Raw genomic sequence first — 12,349 nt, 5'->3', positions numbered from 1 at the left:
AACTCATTTCACTTTGAAAAAACTTCGGCGATCTATTTTTGTTTCATAAGTTGAACATATGAAACAAAAACCTTTTGTCATTTTAAACACTTAAGAAAAAAAACAGGTTTCACTTTTGCTGCTGACAGCCTGACAGGTTACAGTACATGGCCTTACGGTGACTATCGTTTGGATCAAGCAAAGTCTGCAGCAAGTTTCGGCTATCCCCCGCCATGGTGCGCACTAGTCGACTAGCCGCACGACTTTTCCCTCTACTTACACGAACCAAATGGAAAAACCTCTATAGTGATTTCCTTTACTTTCATTGACCTGTGAGATATTTTAATGTTGCATTACCTGCATCAATGCAGTGTATCACATGTAATTCTTTGATTCTCACATTTATTAACAATTAGGGTTTACCCAGTGTCTCATTTTCAACTTTTAATGACTTGTTATTGTTTCTGTCAATGTTTTTTTCGTAACCCATTTTCTATTTTTATTTAGATAAAAAGCATCCCATTGCATTGGAATGCAATAGAGTTGGCAGCCAACTCTATCGAGTTACGGATCTCTCTCCCCCCCCCTTTCTTTAAATGTCCTCGTGTACGCCCATGTGAATGTGGGTGTATTCACGAGGACACCCTTTTTACCCTATCCCGTCTGGTGTGATTGAACTCTTCAGCGGATGGATGGAGCAACTGACGTAGATGCCTGGCTGTATTTCCCAGGCCTAAAGGTAGGACCAAATTTATCTCTATTCCTCCCTTTTTGGACAATTTTTGGCGCCGTTGATTATCAATCGTTACGTAGTCACGGACAACACGGAGTATGTTTATTCCTGAGCTAGGCTGTTGACTGCAACTGTTTTCTCTCTCCGTTTTTGTTTTAAAATCTCATTTGTCTAACGACTGCAGATCAGGCTTGTTTTCGTACCTCACAACTTTTTCTGTGGGAAAACCATCACATTCGAAAATATTTGAACTCAACAAGGCTATTTTTGACCAAGAGATATCTGCCACACCGGCACCTCCTCGTCCATTATTGTGCACATTATTACTTAGTAACGTTTCATCACAGCTCACAAGGAGCATAGCCAATTATGGTTACGATTAATTCATTTGAAAGCTCATTTTCACAAATAAATATTAATGAAAAGTAGTTTGCGGGGATTCCTATATAGCACTTTCACCGGTAATATTTTCCTGAGGATATTTATGCTTAAATTTAAATGACAAAGCTAAAAAAAAGTAGGTGAAGGCTGATTGATGAGGTCGGCACATATAGCTATGCAATTTAAATAGAGTTCGTGTCTCTTTCTGTAGAAAGATAAACACTTCTTGGAGTTTAAACTGGTTTCATACAACAATCATCATCTATTACATAACAGTTTCCGGCTGTATCCTTCGTTTACATTCTTTTGAGTTCCGGCAATTCCAATCTGCAAATGTTGAGCTTTTTTTTATTATTTTACTTCACGATAATTGTAAGGATCCCTAGAGTGCAGCTGAACCCTGATCTATTAAATTAATAGATCATGGTTCTAGTAGTTTGGAGGACTATTCTGAACTATAGACTATAATTCAACGCTATTTGCTGTTCACTTTCATTCATATCATGTTGCTTTGTTGTACAGAATTTGGAGATTGGAGACCCCAGGCTTAAAGTTATGTGTGTCGATGGGTACTCGAAAGTCGAAACGGTGTAGCGGCAATTGTCATTTTATTTAAAATACCGAATATCAGGCAGATAAAACAGACTTTCCAATTTGAGAAATGTATAAATTATTGTAATTCTATTTGATTTAGGCCGTACAGATTTCGGTGGAATGACTTTTAACTATTAATTTTAAATGAGTTGTATTTCTTGGAATCGAAACTCAGATTATAAATCAATCATTTTGACGTAAAGGAAAATGGACGAGACTAGGTCAGCAGAGGATAGTGGCGCGTGTCGGTAACCTGGAGCCAAGCTTTCCACCGGCAAACAATACGAACCAACAGTTTGCTTAATTTTGTATGCGTCGACATATTTAACACTGAAACAAATGACTGCCAATTCAGGAAAGCAGATTTTTGTTTCAGTTTTCTCGTTCCAAAACGGGTTGAGCCCATTGCCATTCATCAAATAATTCGTCCGGAATTTGTAGAAATCCAGTGGATGTCCTTCAATTCTCACAGAAACGTAAAATTGTCCTTTCTTAGTCTGACCAGGACGTTTAGGAAGATTTTGACCGCTGATGATCCGCATCAATAATGTTTTACGTGGTTTACCCGAAAGTGCTGGTATCCTTTCAATTTTGCCGAGTAGCCAATCCGGTTTGAGGACGTAACCGCAACTGCCATTCCGGCGGAAGCGGCCGATATTAATTTCAAGATTTTTCCCGAGTGTCTGAAAATTCAAGGCCGCCATTTGAACTCCGAAATTCCAGTAATGAACCGGGTTGAAATTGCTGGACGCCATTCGTGTAGCGGTAGGGTAAACTCGCATCATGGTTCTGCACGTGAAATTTTGCGTGACGTCTGCCGTCAACTTTTTCAGGTAGGTTGAGGCTTCCAGTTCGGACATTGAGATGACGCAGTAACACGCACTCTTATGCCTCGTGTTTACGTGGTATTCGTATTTTTCAAAGTTTGTATAGGAGCGACATATGTTAAGCAGACTCAACAAGGCGGGAGAACACACTTTGGCTCCAGTGGCCTTGATGATGATTTTACCACGGAGTTGATTGGGCGTAAGAAGAGACGATTTCATTCCGCCAACTTCCTCAGGGCCACTCAGAAGAGCAGATTCTTTTTTTAAAAATAAATAATTGAATAAAATAAAACATTTATTATTATTATTTATTTTTTTGAAAGTTACCAAATATTTGACGCAAGTCTTCTGCAAATATGGTTTGTTGTGAGAATGATAAGTGATTTTCGACGGACAAAATGAGCGGGAAAGGAGAGAATTTGAACGCAAAAGGTTTGATTCCTTTAGCCAACACCTCCCGGGCTAACAACTTGGTAGTTTTCGTATGACCGTGATAGATTATCGGCTGGTTGTTTGGCCCATCCCACAAGTCTTTTTAAAACATTAATTCAAATATTTATTTATTTTTAATTTTTAAAAGAAAAGATTCTTTTAAAAAAGACTTACCCAGTTCAAGGCATCGGCATCCACGCTCCAAAGCGGAAACGTAACCTTCAATGCTACTACCGCCCATCAGCTGATCGCCAATTAAATAAGTGTTGTGAGACGAGGAAATGTAATAATTGCTAATCGGTTGATCCATGTCTTGATTCACCTGTAAATGTTCTTCTTTCAAAATATCGAAAAGCGGAGAATTCATCATCGATTGAAATTCAGACAAAGTCATTTCTTGAATGGCGTTCTGTAATTTGTGTCGTTCGATCAGCCTCTGGGCGTAGGCCAGATCAGCGTGTTTCATTTCCTGTTCTTTGTTTAGAAAATTCGCCAGGTTGTTGGCTGAAAGATTGGCATCACCTTGAGCGCAGTTTTGGAATATTGTCGTCAGTTCTTTGCGTTCGCTCACGAGATTGTAAAAGTGCAGAAATTCTTTTTCATCAAGGACGCTCTCGCCTCTCTCTCGATGACGGTTCGTATTTGACAATTGAAACAATTTGCCGACTTTTGGCGTCTCCAGATTCACGTTGAGGTTGCTCAAGAGGCGACAGCATTCATCGAAGCTCAGGAAGCCCGAACGATCCGTGTCGGCTTCTTTGAACGCTCGTTTCAGCCACTCACTTTTATCCGAGCGCGATGATGACCGCGCTCGAATTGATTCGATTAAACCAGAAGCATTGTTGGCCCACGTTTGAGCAGTCGTCGCGTCCTTGGCTTGCAAATCTAGGGTGTGTCTTTGAGACCCGTAAACGATGGAGAAACAGCAATCTTCTTTCAATCGAAAACCGCATCGCAGATCGTTCTTCTTCCGGGTCGTTTCGCCAAACGTGTCCGTTTTCCAACCGTAGCGCACGTCGGTGATGTCGGATAGATAGATGGCCTTTGCGGGTCCGCATTGGAATTTGACCAAATCTTGATCCAATGAAACGTACAGCAATTGTCGACCCTCTGTTGGGCGGGCGTTCAAGAACCAAGCTCCGCGTTGTAATGAAATCACGACATCATCGTGAATTCTTTTGGAAGGCTCCGAATCAATCTGGCACTTTTCTTGAGTCGAAATAATATTTTCGTTTAACATACGGTCGTCCGTTTGGGTTGGTGAGGAAGCCATAACACAGGAAACTAAAATACTTAATTTTTAAATCAATAAAACTGAAGACAAATTTTGAGTTGCGCGATCGCTGTGCTCTGTGTGTTTGTTTCAAATGAACACTTTTGGAAGACTGAACGTTATGGTGAATTGTATTTTGTTGCTAACAGTCTTCTTTTTCCCAGCCCCGACTATACTGTAACACAATTCGTGTCCTGGATTTTGAAACGGGAAGAGACATTGTGAAGTTTCTTTTCAGCTCGAAAAATTACGATGTGAATAAATGTAAGTGAAAGTCTGAAACTGTCTAAATAGATAGTGCTTTCCACTAGGGAAAAACGCCGAGTCGTATAGTACTATGTAGCAGCTAAATTGCTGGCGTAAATTCACTGCCATCACTGACATTACATCTGCGATGAATGGTTTTAATGGAAGGCTCAATTGATCAAGAACCAATAGAGTCTATAATAGCCTAAAAGACGTTATCCCAAATAACACTACTAGTTCAAATTTAACGGCGCAAACGTTTAAAAGCGATGACGAAGAGCCATAAAATGAACAAAAGTGCTTAAATGTGGGAAATATTTGCCAAGAGTTTGTGGTTTTGTCGCTTGCGCTATAACAGAAGATCGCCCCCCATCCATTGAGAAAGCGATCATCCAACGACGTCATAGTTTTGGGGGAAAAACATCCGCATTATAGCCTCTCCAAAATGCTCTATTCATTCCAATATAACAAAAGTTGTGTAAAATAGTTCATTTATTGATATTCACCCAACAATATCCAACAGGTTTTGTGAAAGAATAACATCGCCATATTGAAACGTGAATGTAAACCAAACACCGTACCGATTACAAGAATAAAAATTAACTGTTCTGGGGCTTATTTACATACAGCCATCGCATATATGGACATGGTGCACAAAACAATGAATTTAAAGATACATGTATATAGGAAAGAAAAAAAAAAACGTGTTTAACCCGTCAATAACAGTTCCTTTTTGGAGAACCTCAATATACGAAGGAACGGCCGTCTTTTTATGACTGGGCTATAGTCCGGTATTATATGTTCCGTGGCAACTGGTTTATCGGGTCCAGCGAATGTGGGAGCATTGAGAATCTAAACACAATTTTCCTGCACGTACGATATTTATAGAAAATTATTAGTATTTTGTTTTTATGAAGTTTGAACTAAATAAAATAACTTACGTTGACGTTGATCTCTGGCACTAGCAACTCCTGTAAATAAAAAAAACATTGATGCGATAAATTTCTAAAGTTTCTCATAACAACATTTTCAAGTCGCAAAATTTTACCTCCTTCGTTGTCGGCCGGGGTTGGATTGGCAACGATGACGGCGATCATAGAAAGGCAGACGGCGAAGAACATCTGCAATGAAATTAAAGTTAGCTGACATATTCGTTATAAAAGAAGTGAATAGTTCACTATAAATGATGGTTACCACAATGCGAATAAAGTTCATTTTCTGGAAGTCCTCGTTTACGTTGGAATGTAGTAGAAGATGCTGCTGAGAAGCAAGAGCGAATGATTGCTGGACGAAGAAACTATTCCTTTTTATACCGTCCCCATCTCCGTGTTAGATGGAGAAGGAAGGCCCTTGAAAAAACAATCGTCTGAAAATAAAAAGGGAGGGAAATGGGCCATAACAGCAGTGCGTCGTAGTACGCCTGGGTTTGGTCTCTACTGGTTTCTCTTATAAGACTCAGCAGCTCCTTTCCCTCCGACTCCTTCCCCGCCTAAATGCTGATAGCATGACGGCGTGACCTTTTTCATCTTTCTTCTTAACGACGAAGCAACGAACACTACCAAGAACACTACCCTATGAACCAGGTCTATCTGGTTTTTATTTTAGACGTCATATGGACTAAACTCATCCGGAAAATACTGGACTTTGTATATTAAATGATTGGGAAAGTTGGGTAACGATCGAACCAGTTAAATGTAGTGCTCACGCAATATGGGTTAAATGTTCAACATTCATTAAATTATACAGAGGACAGATGTCTACGTATTTGTTATAGTTTATCCATCGAATAATTTCTATTTTTATATGCAATTGATATGGCTATCAATTGCAATAGTGTACGGTATTTCTTTATAAAAAGCGTGCGTGCTGTTATAAATGAAACGCTTATTAGCCTAATTATGAGACACAAAGCTCTCGTATCAATTTTGTTTCTTTCATTTCTGATTTTGAGGGCACGTTTTCCAGTTGTTATTGTTTAAAAAAAAACTTTGATTGGCTGTAGAAATTGGAGTGCATGGGCTGCTACGATAATAAATTCATGGGTTTCGATTTCGATTTCCCGTCTGAGTGTCCAACTGTAATGTATCGCATGCGTTGATTAGAACTATTATATCTGAAAACCAATGTCCTTCAAAGGAAGGCCATTTCTTCGAAAACCTTCAAGGAGACATGGTATATTTTTTTTTCCTTTAAAAAGTGAGATTTATTCGGTTGTGCAACCAAGACCTGTTTCAAATTTAAGAGCAGTTTGAGCAGAGCCGGTTTGAGAAAAGGTGCTAACCGGTTGCCAAACCCAATTATACTGATATAAGTATATTTTAAAAAATAAAAATCAAGATATAAAATTAATAGTTTTATGAACAAATTTTTGCTGACATCACTTTGAAATTCTTCTAAGGCTTTATTATTTTTTTTTAAGTGTAATGAAAATGAATTAATGTTAATCGAAAATGAGAAACGACGATAAATAGTTAACCGAGCAAAACATTTTGAAATTTTTGTGTCGTCTGCTATTCTGCTTTAACTCTGTCGACTCACTCGACTGACGTGTGTCCAATTTTTGTTTGGAATGCACGCAGTGTTAAGTGTAATTGTTGAATCGTGTTCGCTTTCGGGAATCAAAGTAGAAATTAATTGAAATTTAAAAGACTCGACCCAAAAAATTTAAAACTTCAGCCTGTGTTTCCAAGTATGAACTGTTATTATGTTGTACTTAAAAACTATTACCACATAGATTGCCGAAGCACCATATCTAAGCATTTTTATTTTTAAATTATGAAATGGTTCTGCAATTTTTATTTTGTTTCCTTTTCTTAATGATGATGGTAGAGAATAGAGAAACCTACTAAAACAAGCCTTCTTGTCTTTTATTAAATTTTTTGAGTCAATGTGTCTTACGAATCAGGTTATGTTGCCTCTAAGCCGTTTTTTACTTTTCTGTGTGATATTGTGAATATTTTCTTACTTTTACGTCAAAATTAATCTAACTGTTTCATATGTGATTGCAGATTTTGGAAACTCAGGTTTAGGTTGTTTCAAAATGATGAACAACTCAAAATCAAAACACTCTAATGGTAATGACGCTTCAAAATCCAAACCTCATGGAAAGCGAAATAGAACTCAGAAGTCATCCAAAAAGAAAAATGCTGATTCAGACAATCAAGGCTCATCTTCGAGGAAACAAGATGATGCAGTACCTAGTACTGCTGGTCGTTATGTCAATACTTTAGAACAACCGTTGACTCGGCGTCCATTAAGAAATACTTCAAATGAAGACACGGTTGAAATGGTTTATGCTGAATCAAATCACCATGTTCCACTGGTGCTCCCCAAAAGGGAAAAGCCAGATACTCAAAGAAAATCTTTCCATCTTGCAAGGGATCCCCGCATGACCTCAAATCCCATTATGGAACGTGATGATGACATGGATGAAGATATTTCCAATGAAGCATTTCCTCCTGATCTGACAAATAACGAATTAGTGCACACCGAAGAAGTTCTTCAATCAACCATTGACATCAACGTCGAAAATGTTAAAAATGAAATAGATGAACTTGGAATTGGAGAAAATATCGATTGGAAAACTCGGTTTTTGAGTGAGGCAAATACAACCACTGAAGAACCTAGTACTGTTCCAGTAGTACGAATTAAATCTGAGCCTATCGACGAGAACGATTTTAATCCATCTTCCGAACCAATTGAAGATGACCGCTGCTCTATCGACTCTGGTTCTACTGTTGGTCTCCCATCTCCCGGACGAGCCTCTCCTCCTCCATCTCCTACTCCATCACTTAAAAATGGTGAAGAAAACCAAACAGCGGACGGTATTCCAGATGATAATGAAACACCCAGAATCTCTCCTGAGCAGCAGTTGATCTCATCGGAACGTAAAGACGACGAAGAAGAAGATTCAGCTTTGGGAAATGATATTTCACCGCCTGCTACAAATTCCGCCTATTATTCTACACCAACAGACCTTGAAGAAGAATATCGAAAGTTGGAAAGGGAGAAGGCTGCAGCAGCGGCAGCAGTCGCCGCTGTCGCTGCGAGGAAGCAAGATTACTCTCGTGAAAATACTGACGTCAGTGACATGTCAAGCGATGAAGAGATTCCAATGCTTACTGGATGCCACGCGAATGAATCTTTGAATAACAATGATGACTTTGGAGATGATGACGATGGTGAGCCACTCTGTGATTATACTGAAAGAGATCCCAGTTGGACCACACCCGAACCTACTGAGGACGTTAGAGCCGGGCAGAAGCGCCCACTTCCTATTGATGAAATAGCAGACATTAATGGGACAGCAAATCTTCCTGCGAAAAAGAGCAAGTTCCAGGTTGTTAAGTTTCCTCAGGATTCGACTGATCCTGTGACGTCTGACCCTGTCGACGATGCTGCTTCCTCGGCTGCCCGCCCACCATCAAGTTCAAGTAACAGTGAAACACCAACACCCCAGCCTTCTTCCGAAATGGAGTCGGAGGTTTCGTCCGCTCAGGATAAAAATCAATCGTCCACCCGATCAAGACTCCCGGTATTATTACAAAACAGGAAAATTAAACTGACATTAATTGCTCATTTATTTATAGGTTAAATTAACGACAACCAACCGAGCTTCAATGATGGTGGAAGACTTTCTCAATTCTGTGAATATTACTGCTGCAAAAGTACCTAACAAACGGGCGCAGACTCCGACAAAACTTACTCCGAAGCGGAAGAAACACCTCAGTGGTGATAGATCTACTCCACCGCCTTCTTCTGAACCGACTAGCTTTGATTTTTCGGATAACGTCCCTGGCATTCGTGACATACGTGGAGATAACCTCCCAAGACAGCCGAATCGCCTAGCAATAACATCAGGTAGTCGAGATCCACGATTGAGAAGGGAAAATGAGGCTTCATCTTCGTCAATGAATCAACCAACTACGCCATCCGCTGCGATTTCAATTTTAAGTCGCGCTCTCAAGAATAAAATTCTTATGCGGGTGCTCAAATTGTGGCAGTTCAAATGGATTGAGGTAAGAGTATAACCTAAAATTCTTTATGTCTTTCGTCTGCTCATTTTTATTTTACCTATTTAGCAACAAACTTTCAACAAAGAACCTCCGCCGTTACTTGATGAAGATAGAACTTATCCCTTGGAAATTCCACAATTGCCTTGCGTGCCGGTGTTGACCAAGTATTGTGATATGCAATCCTATAGGGATATCTTTCATCCCCTTATGTTGCACGAAATGTGGTCGACGTTGGTCCTTCAAAAACAAAGGGATAGAAAGTGTCCCGAATGGAAATGCTCGATTAAATCATCGACAAATGAAGACAATTTCGTTCTTTTACAGTGCGCTTTGTTGTTAGAGCATGAGACAGAAGCTCCAGCAGTGAATGATTTGGTCGTTTTCACGTTCACTCGTTCTACTGGAGAGTACGTTCACCCGTTCGGCTTTGTGGAAAGTTGCAAAACAACTACAGAGTTCAGACTTGCAGATTTCGACCGTAGTCTAGTGCCGAAGAACAAAGTTAATTTTTCGGCCGAAATCGTAATTCGTATCATTAAGAACTATGCTGGGAAAAAGGATATTATTTGCACGTTAGCGAAAGTTGCTTCGCTTACCACCTGTATGGACCTATTTCACGCCCAAGCGGCCTTTGATGTTTCACCTTTGCGTAATGCCATTCTATACCCGCGGCCTTCTGCGTTCGAGCTGACTTCCAGTCATCCACTTTTCATGATGGAATATTTGGACCAGATGCAAACGGATGCTTACCACTCAATCGGGCAAACCATGTTAATCTCGTCAAGTGAGGAACCCAAGATTGCTATTCTTCAAGGATATCCAGGTAATAACTTGCAGTGTTCTGTCATCAAACGTAAACCTAATTTGACATTTGGTTTTTATCAGGTACTGGAAAGACGCACGTGATTGTTTACATTATCAATCATTTAATTGGCCACAAGATGGGCGATGTTCGAAACAAAGTTCTTTATTGCGCTCCTACAAACGCAGCCGTCGATGAAATGACCCGTCGTTTACTGAAGTTTAATCAAGGCTCCTCTGAATTCAATGGTAAAATTATCAAAATAGTTTTTTTTTTTTTTTTTTTTTTTTTTTCAAATTAAACCAAAAAAAATTGTGATGCAACTTTTAGTTCTACGAATGGGAAGCTGGGCCAGGCTTCACCCTGATGTGAAGGAAGCGACACTGGAAGATAAGTTAGCCAAATTACGATCACGTATTAAACATGAAAATCCTTCTCGCAAGGAACTTCATCTTCTTAAAGAGAAATTGGTTCACCTCCAGAGTGAGAAAGAGTCTATCATAAAAGAACTTAATCAAGATGTATGTATACGTAAAAAAGTTAAATTTTTAAGCCCTTTACAAAACACTTTATATTAATACAGTTTATTTGGTTTTATTTAGTTCCTCTCACCTCAGCGAATTAAAGATTTAGAAGAAATATTGAATGAGAAGAACGGCGATATTGAAACGGCCACTGCTATGTCACAAGACATCAAAAAACGTCAAGAGGAGGCGATAGAAAAAATCATTGAAGATGACAAACGTCGAATCATTTGTCAGGCGGATGTGATTTGTACAACTTTGGAAGCTTGCTGTAGTCCTGAAATGGAAACCATTTTCCTCGAGTATGACTCAAACATTTCGTTTTGTTTCAGATAATAATTAAAGTTCTTATTTTTAAAATTTGCCAACAGTCGAAAGCGCGATAGTAACGGCCAAATTCCTAGACCATTCCTCTGCTGCATTATTGATGACGCTTCACTATGCACGGAACCTCAAACGTTGATTCCATTGGCTTTAGGAATGAAAAAGCTCATTCTTGTCGGTGATGTTGAACTTTCACCATTTACCCTCAATTCATCGGTACGTTACTTACTATTACATACTTGCTTTTCATTCTTATAAAGACTTCCTTATTTGCAGGTAGCGAGAGAATCTCGACTAGATCAATCTTTGTTTAGTCGCCTTCACTCTTATCTGAGTATTGAATGCAGCGAAAATGAGCGCACGATGTTTTCATTGAGTACCCAACATCGGATGGCTCCTGAAATCTGTCAGTGGACGTCAAAATATTACTATGGTAATCGATTGCTTACGTCCCCCACATTGCAATCAAACAGTCCGTTACATGCGTACAGGTATAAAGACATGTTAAACAGTACGTTCTTTTCTCCAGTTATTTAAACAATTTGTTTACTCTATAGAGTTTTAGATGTCCGAGACAGTCTTGAAACTCCGGATAGATCAAATTTTGTCAATCAACCCGAGGCAGAAGTGATTCTGAAAATCCTTGAGTGTATGCTTTGTTCTCCAAATATGGTAGACAGAACTATAGGAATTATTACTTTTTATGATCAGCAACGAATTCTCATTCGTCATCTCATTAGAGAAAGGTTGTATGCTCTTAATTTTTTTAAATTTCGAAACTTTATAACAAATCTTTCTTTTAGTTTTCCGTCTGACTACACTCGAACTGACGTGAGATTAGTGCAAGATTTGCAAGGCACCGAAATGGATGTCGTTATAATCTCTTGTGTCAAAACCAAAGTCCGGGACAGAGACAGGAATTTGGCAATGCTAACCGATCATTGGAACGTGGCATTAACTCGAGCAATCGAGTCGCTATTCATTGTGGGGAACCTTAAAACTCTTCAGACCAATGAGGTTTTGAAAGATTTCGTCATTGACGCTGATAAACGCCAAGTCATTTATCGAGTATCCAGCAAATTCCAAAGAAGTATGTTGTATGATATTCTTCTCAAACCTGTTGACTACGTGCAGTTGTAACTTGTAAGCCGAGAATGCAGAAGTGAAAATGAGGAATATAAATTTTGTAATTCGTATTCTAGGAAGTTATTGCGATATA

At 39.2% G+C, this 12,349-nt stretch overlaps 2 protein-coding genes across 2 annotated transcripts; one reads left to right on the top strand and one right to left on the bottom strand.

Moving 5' to 3' along the window:
- The first annotated feature begins 701 nt into the window (after positions 1-701).
- On the top strand, positions 702-12,326 carry LOC124189967 (probable helicase senataxin). The gene is made up of 11 exons (XM_046582477.1): positions 702-718; positions 7,474-8,999; positions 9,055-9,483; positions 9,547-10,303; positions 10,366-10,530; positions 10,613-10,803; positions 10,885-11,108; positions 11,178-11,346; positions 11,407-11,621; positions 11,688-11,876; positions 11,934-12,326. Exons 2-11 carry the CDS (start codon positions 7,506-7,508, stop codon positions 12,268-12,270), a joined length of 4,170 nt encoding a protein of 1,389 aa, XP_046438433.1. The 5' UTR covers positions 702-718; positions 7,474-7,505; the 3' UTR covers positions 12,271-12,326.
- Positions 1,760-4,741, bottom strand: LOC124189968 (1-phosphatidylinositol 4,5-bisphosphate phosphodiesterase delta-4-like). Its single transcript, XM_046582478.1, has 3 exons — positions 3,121-4,741; positions 2,842-3,045; positions 1,760-2,771 (listed from the first exon to the last, which is right to left on the bottom strand). The coding sequence occupies exons 1-3, from the start codon at positions 4,217-4,219 to the stop codon at positions 1,864-1,866; spliced, it is 2,211 nt and encodes a 736-aa protein (XP_046438434.1). The 5' UTR covers positions 4,220-4,741; the 3' UTR covers positions 1,760-1,863.
- Positions 12,327-12,349: the final 23 nt, after the last annotated feature.

Source organism: Daphnia pulex, chromosome 3 (assembly GCF_021134715.1).
Source record: "Daphnia pulex isolate KAP4 chromosome 3, ASM2113471v1".
Lineage (NCBI taxonomy): Eukaryota > Metazoa > Arthropoda > Branchiopoda > Diplostraca > Daphniidae > Daphnia > Daphnia pulex.
This window is presented reverse-complemented; position numbering and strand designations above follow the sequence as displayed.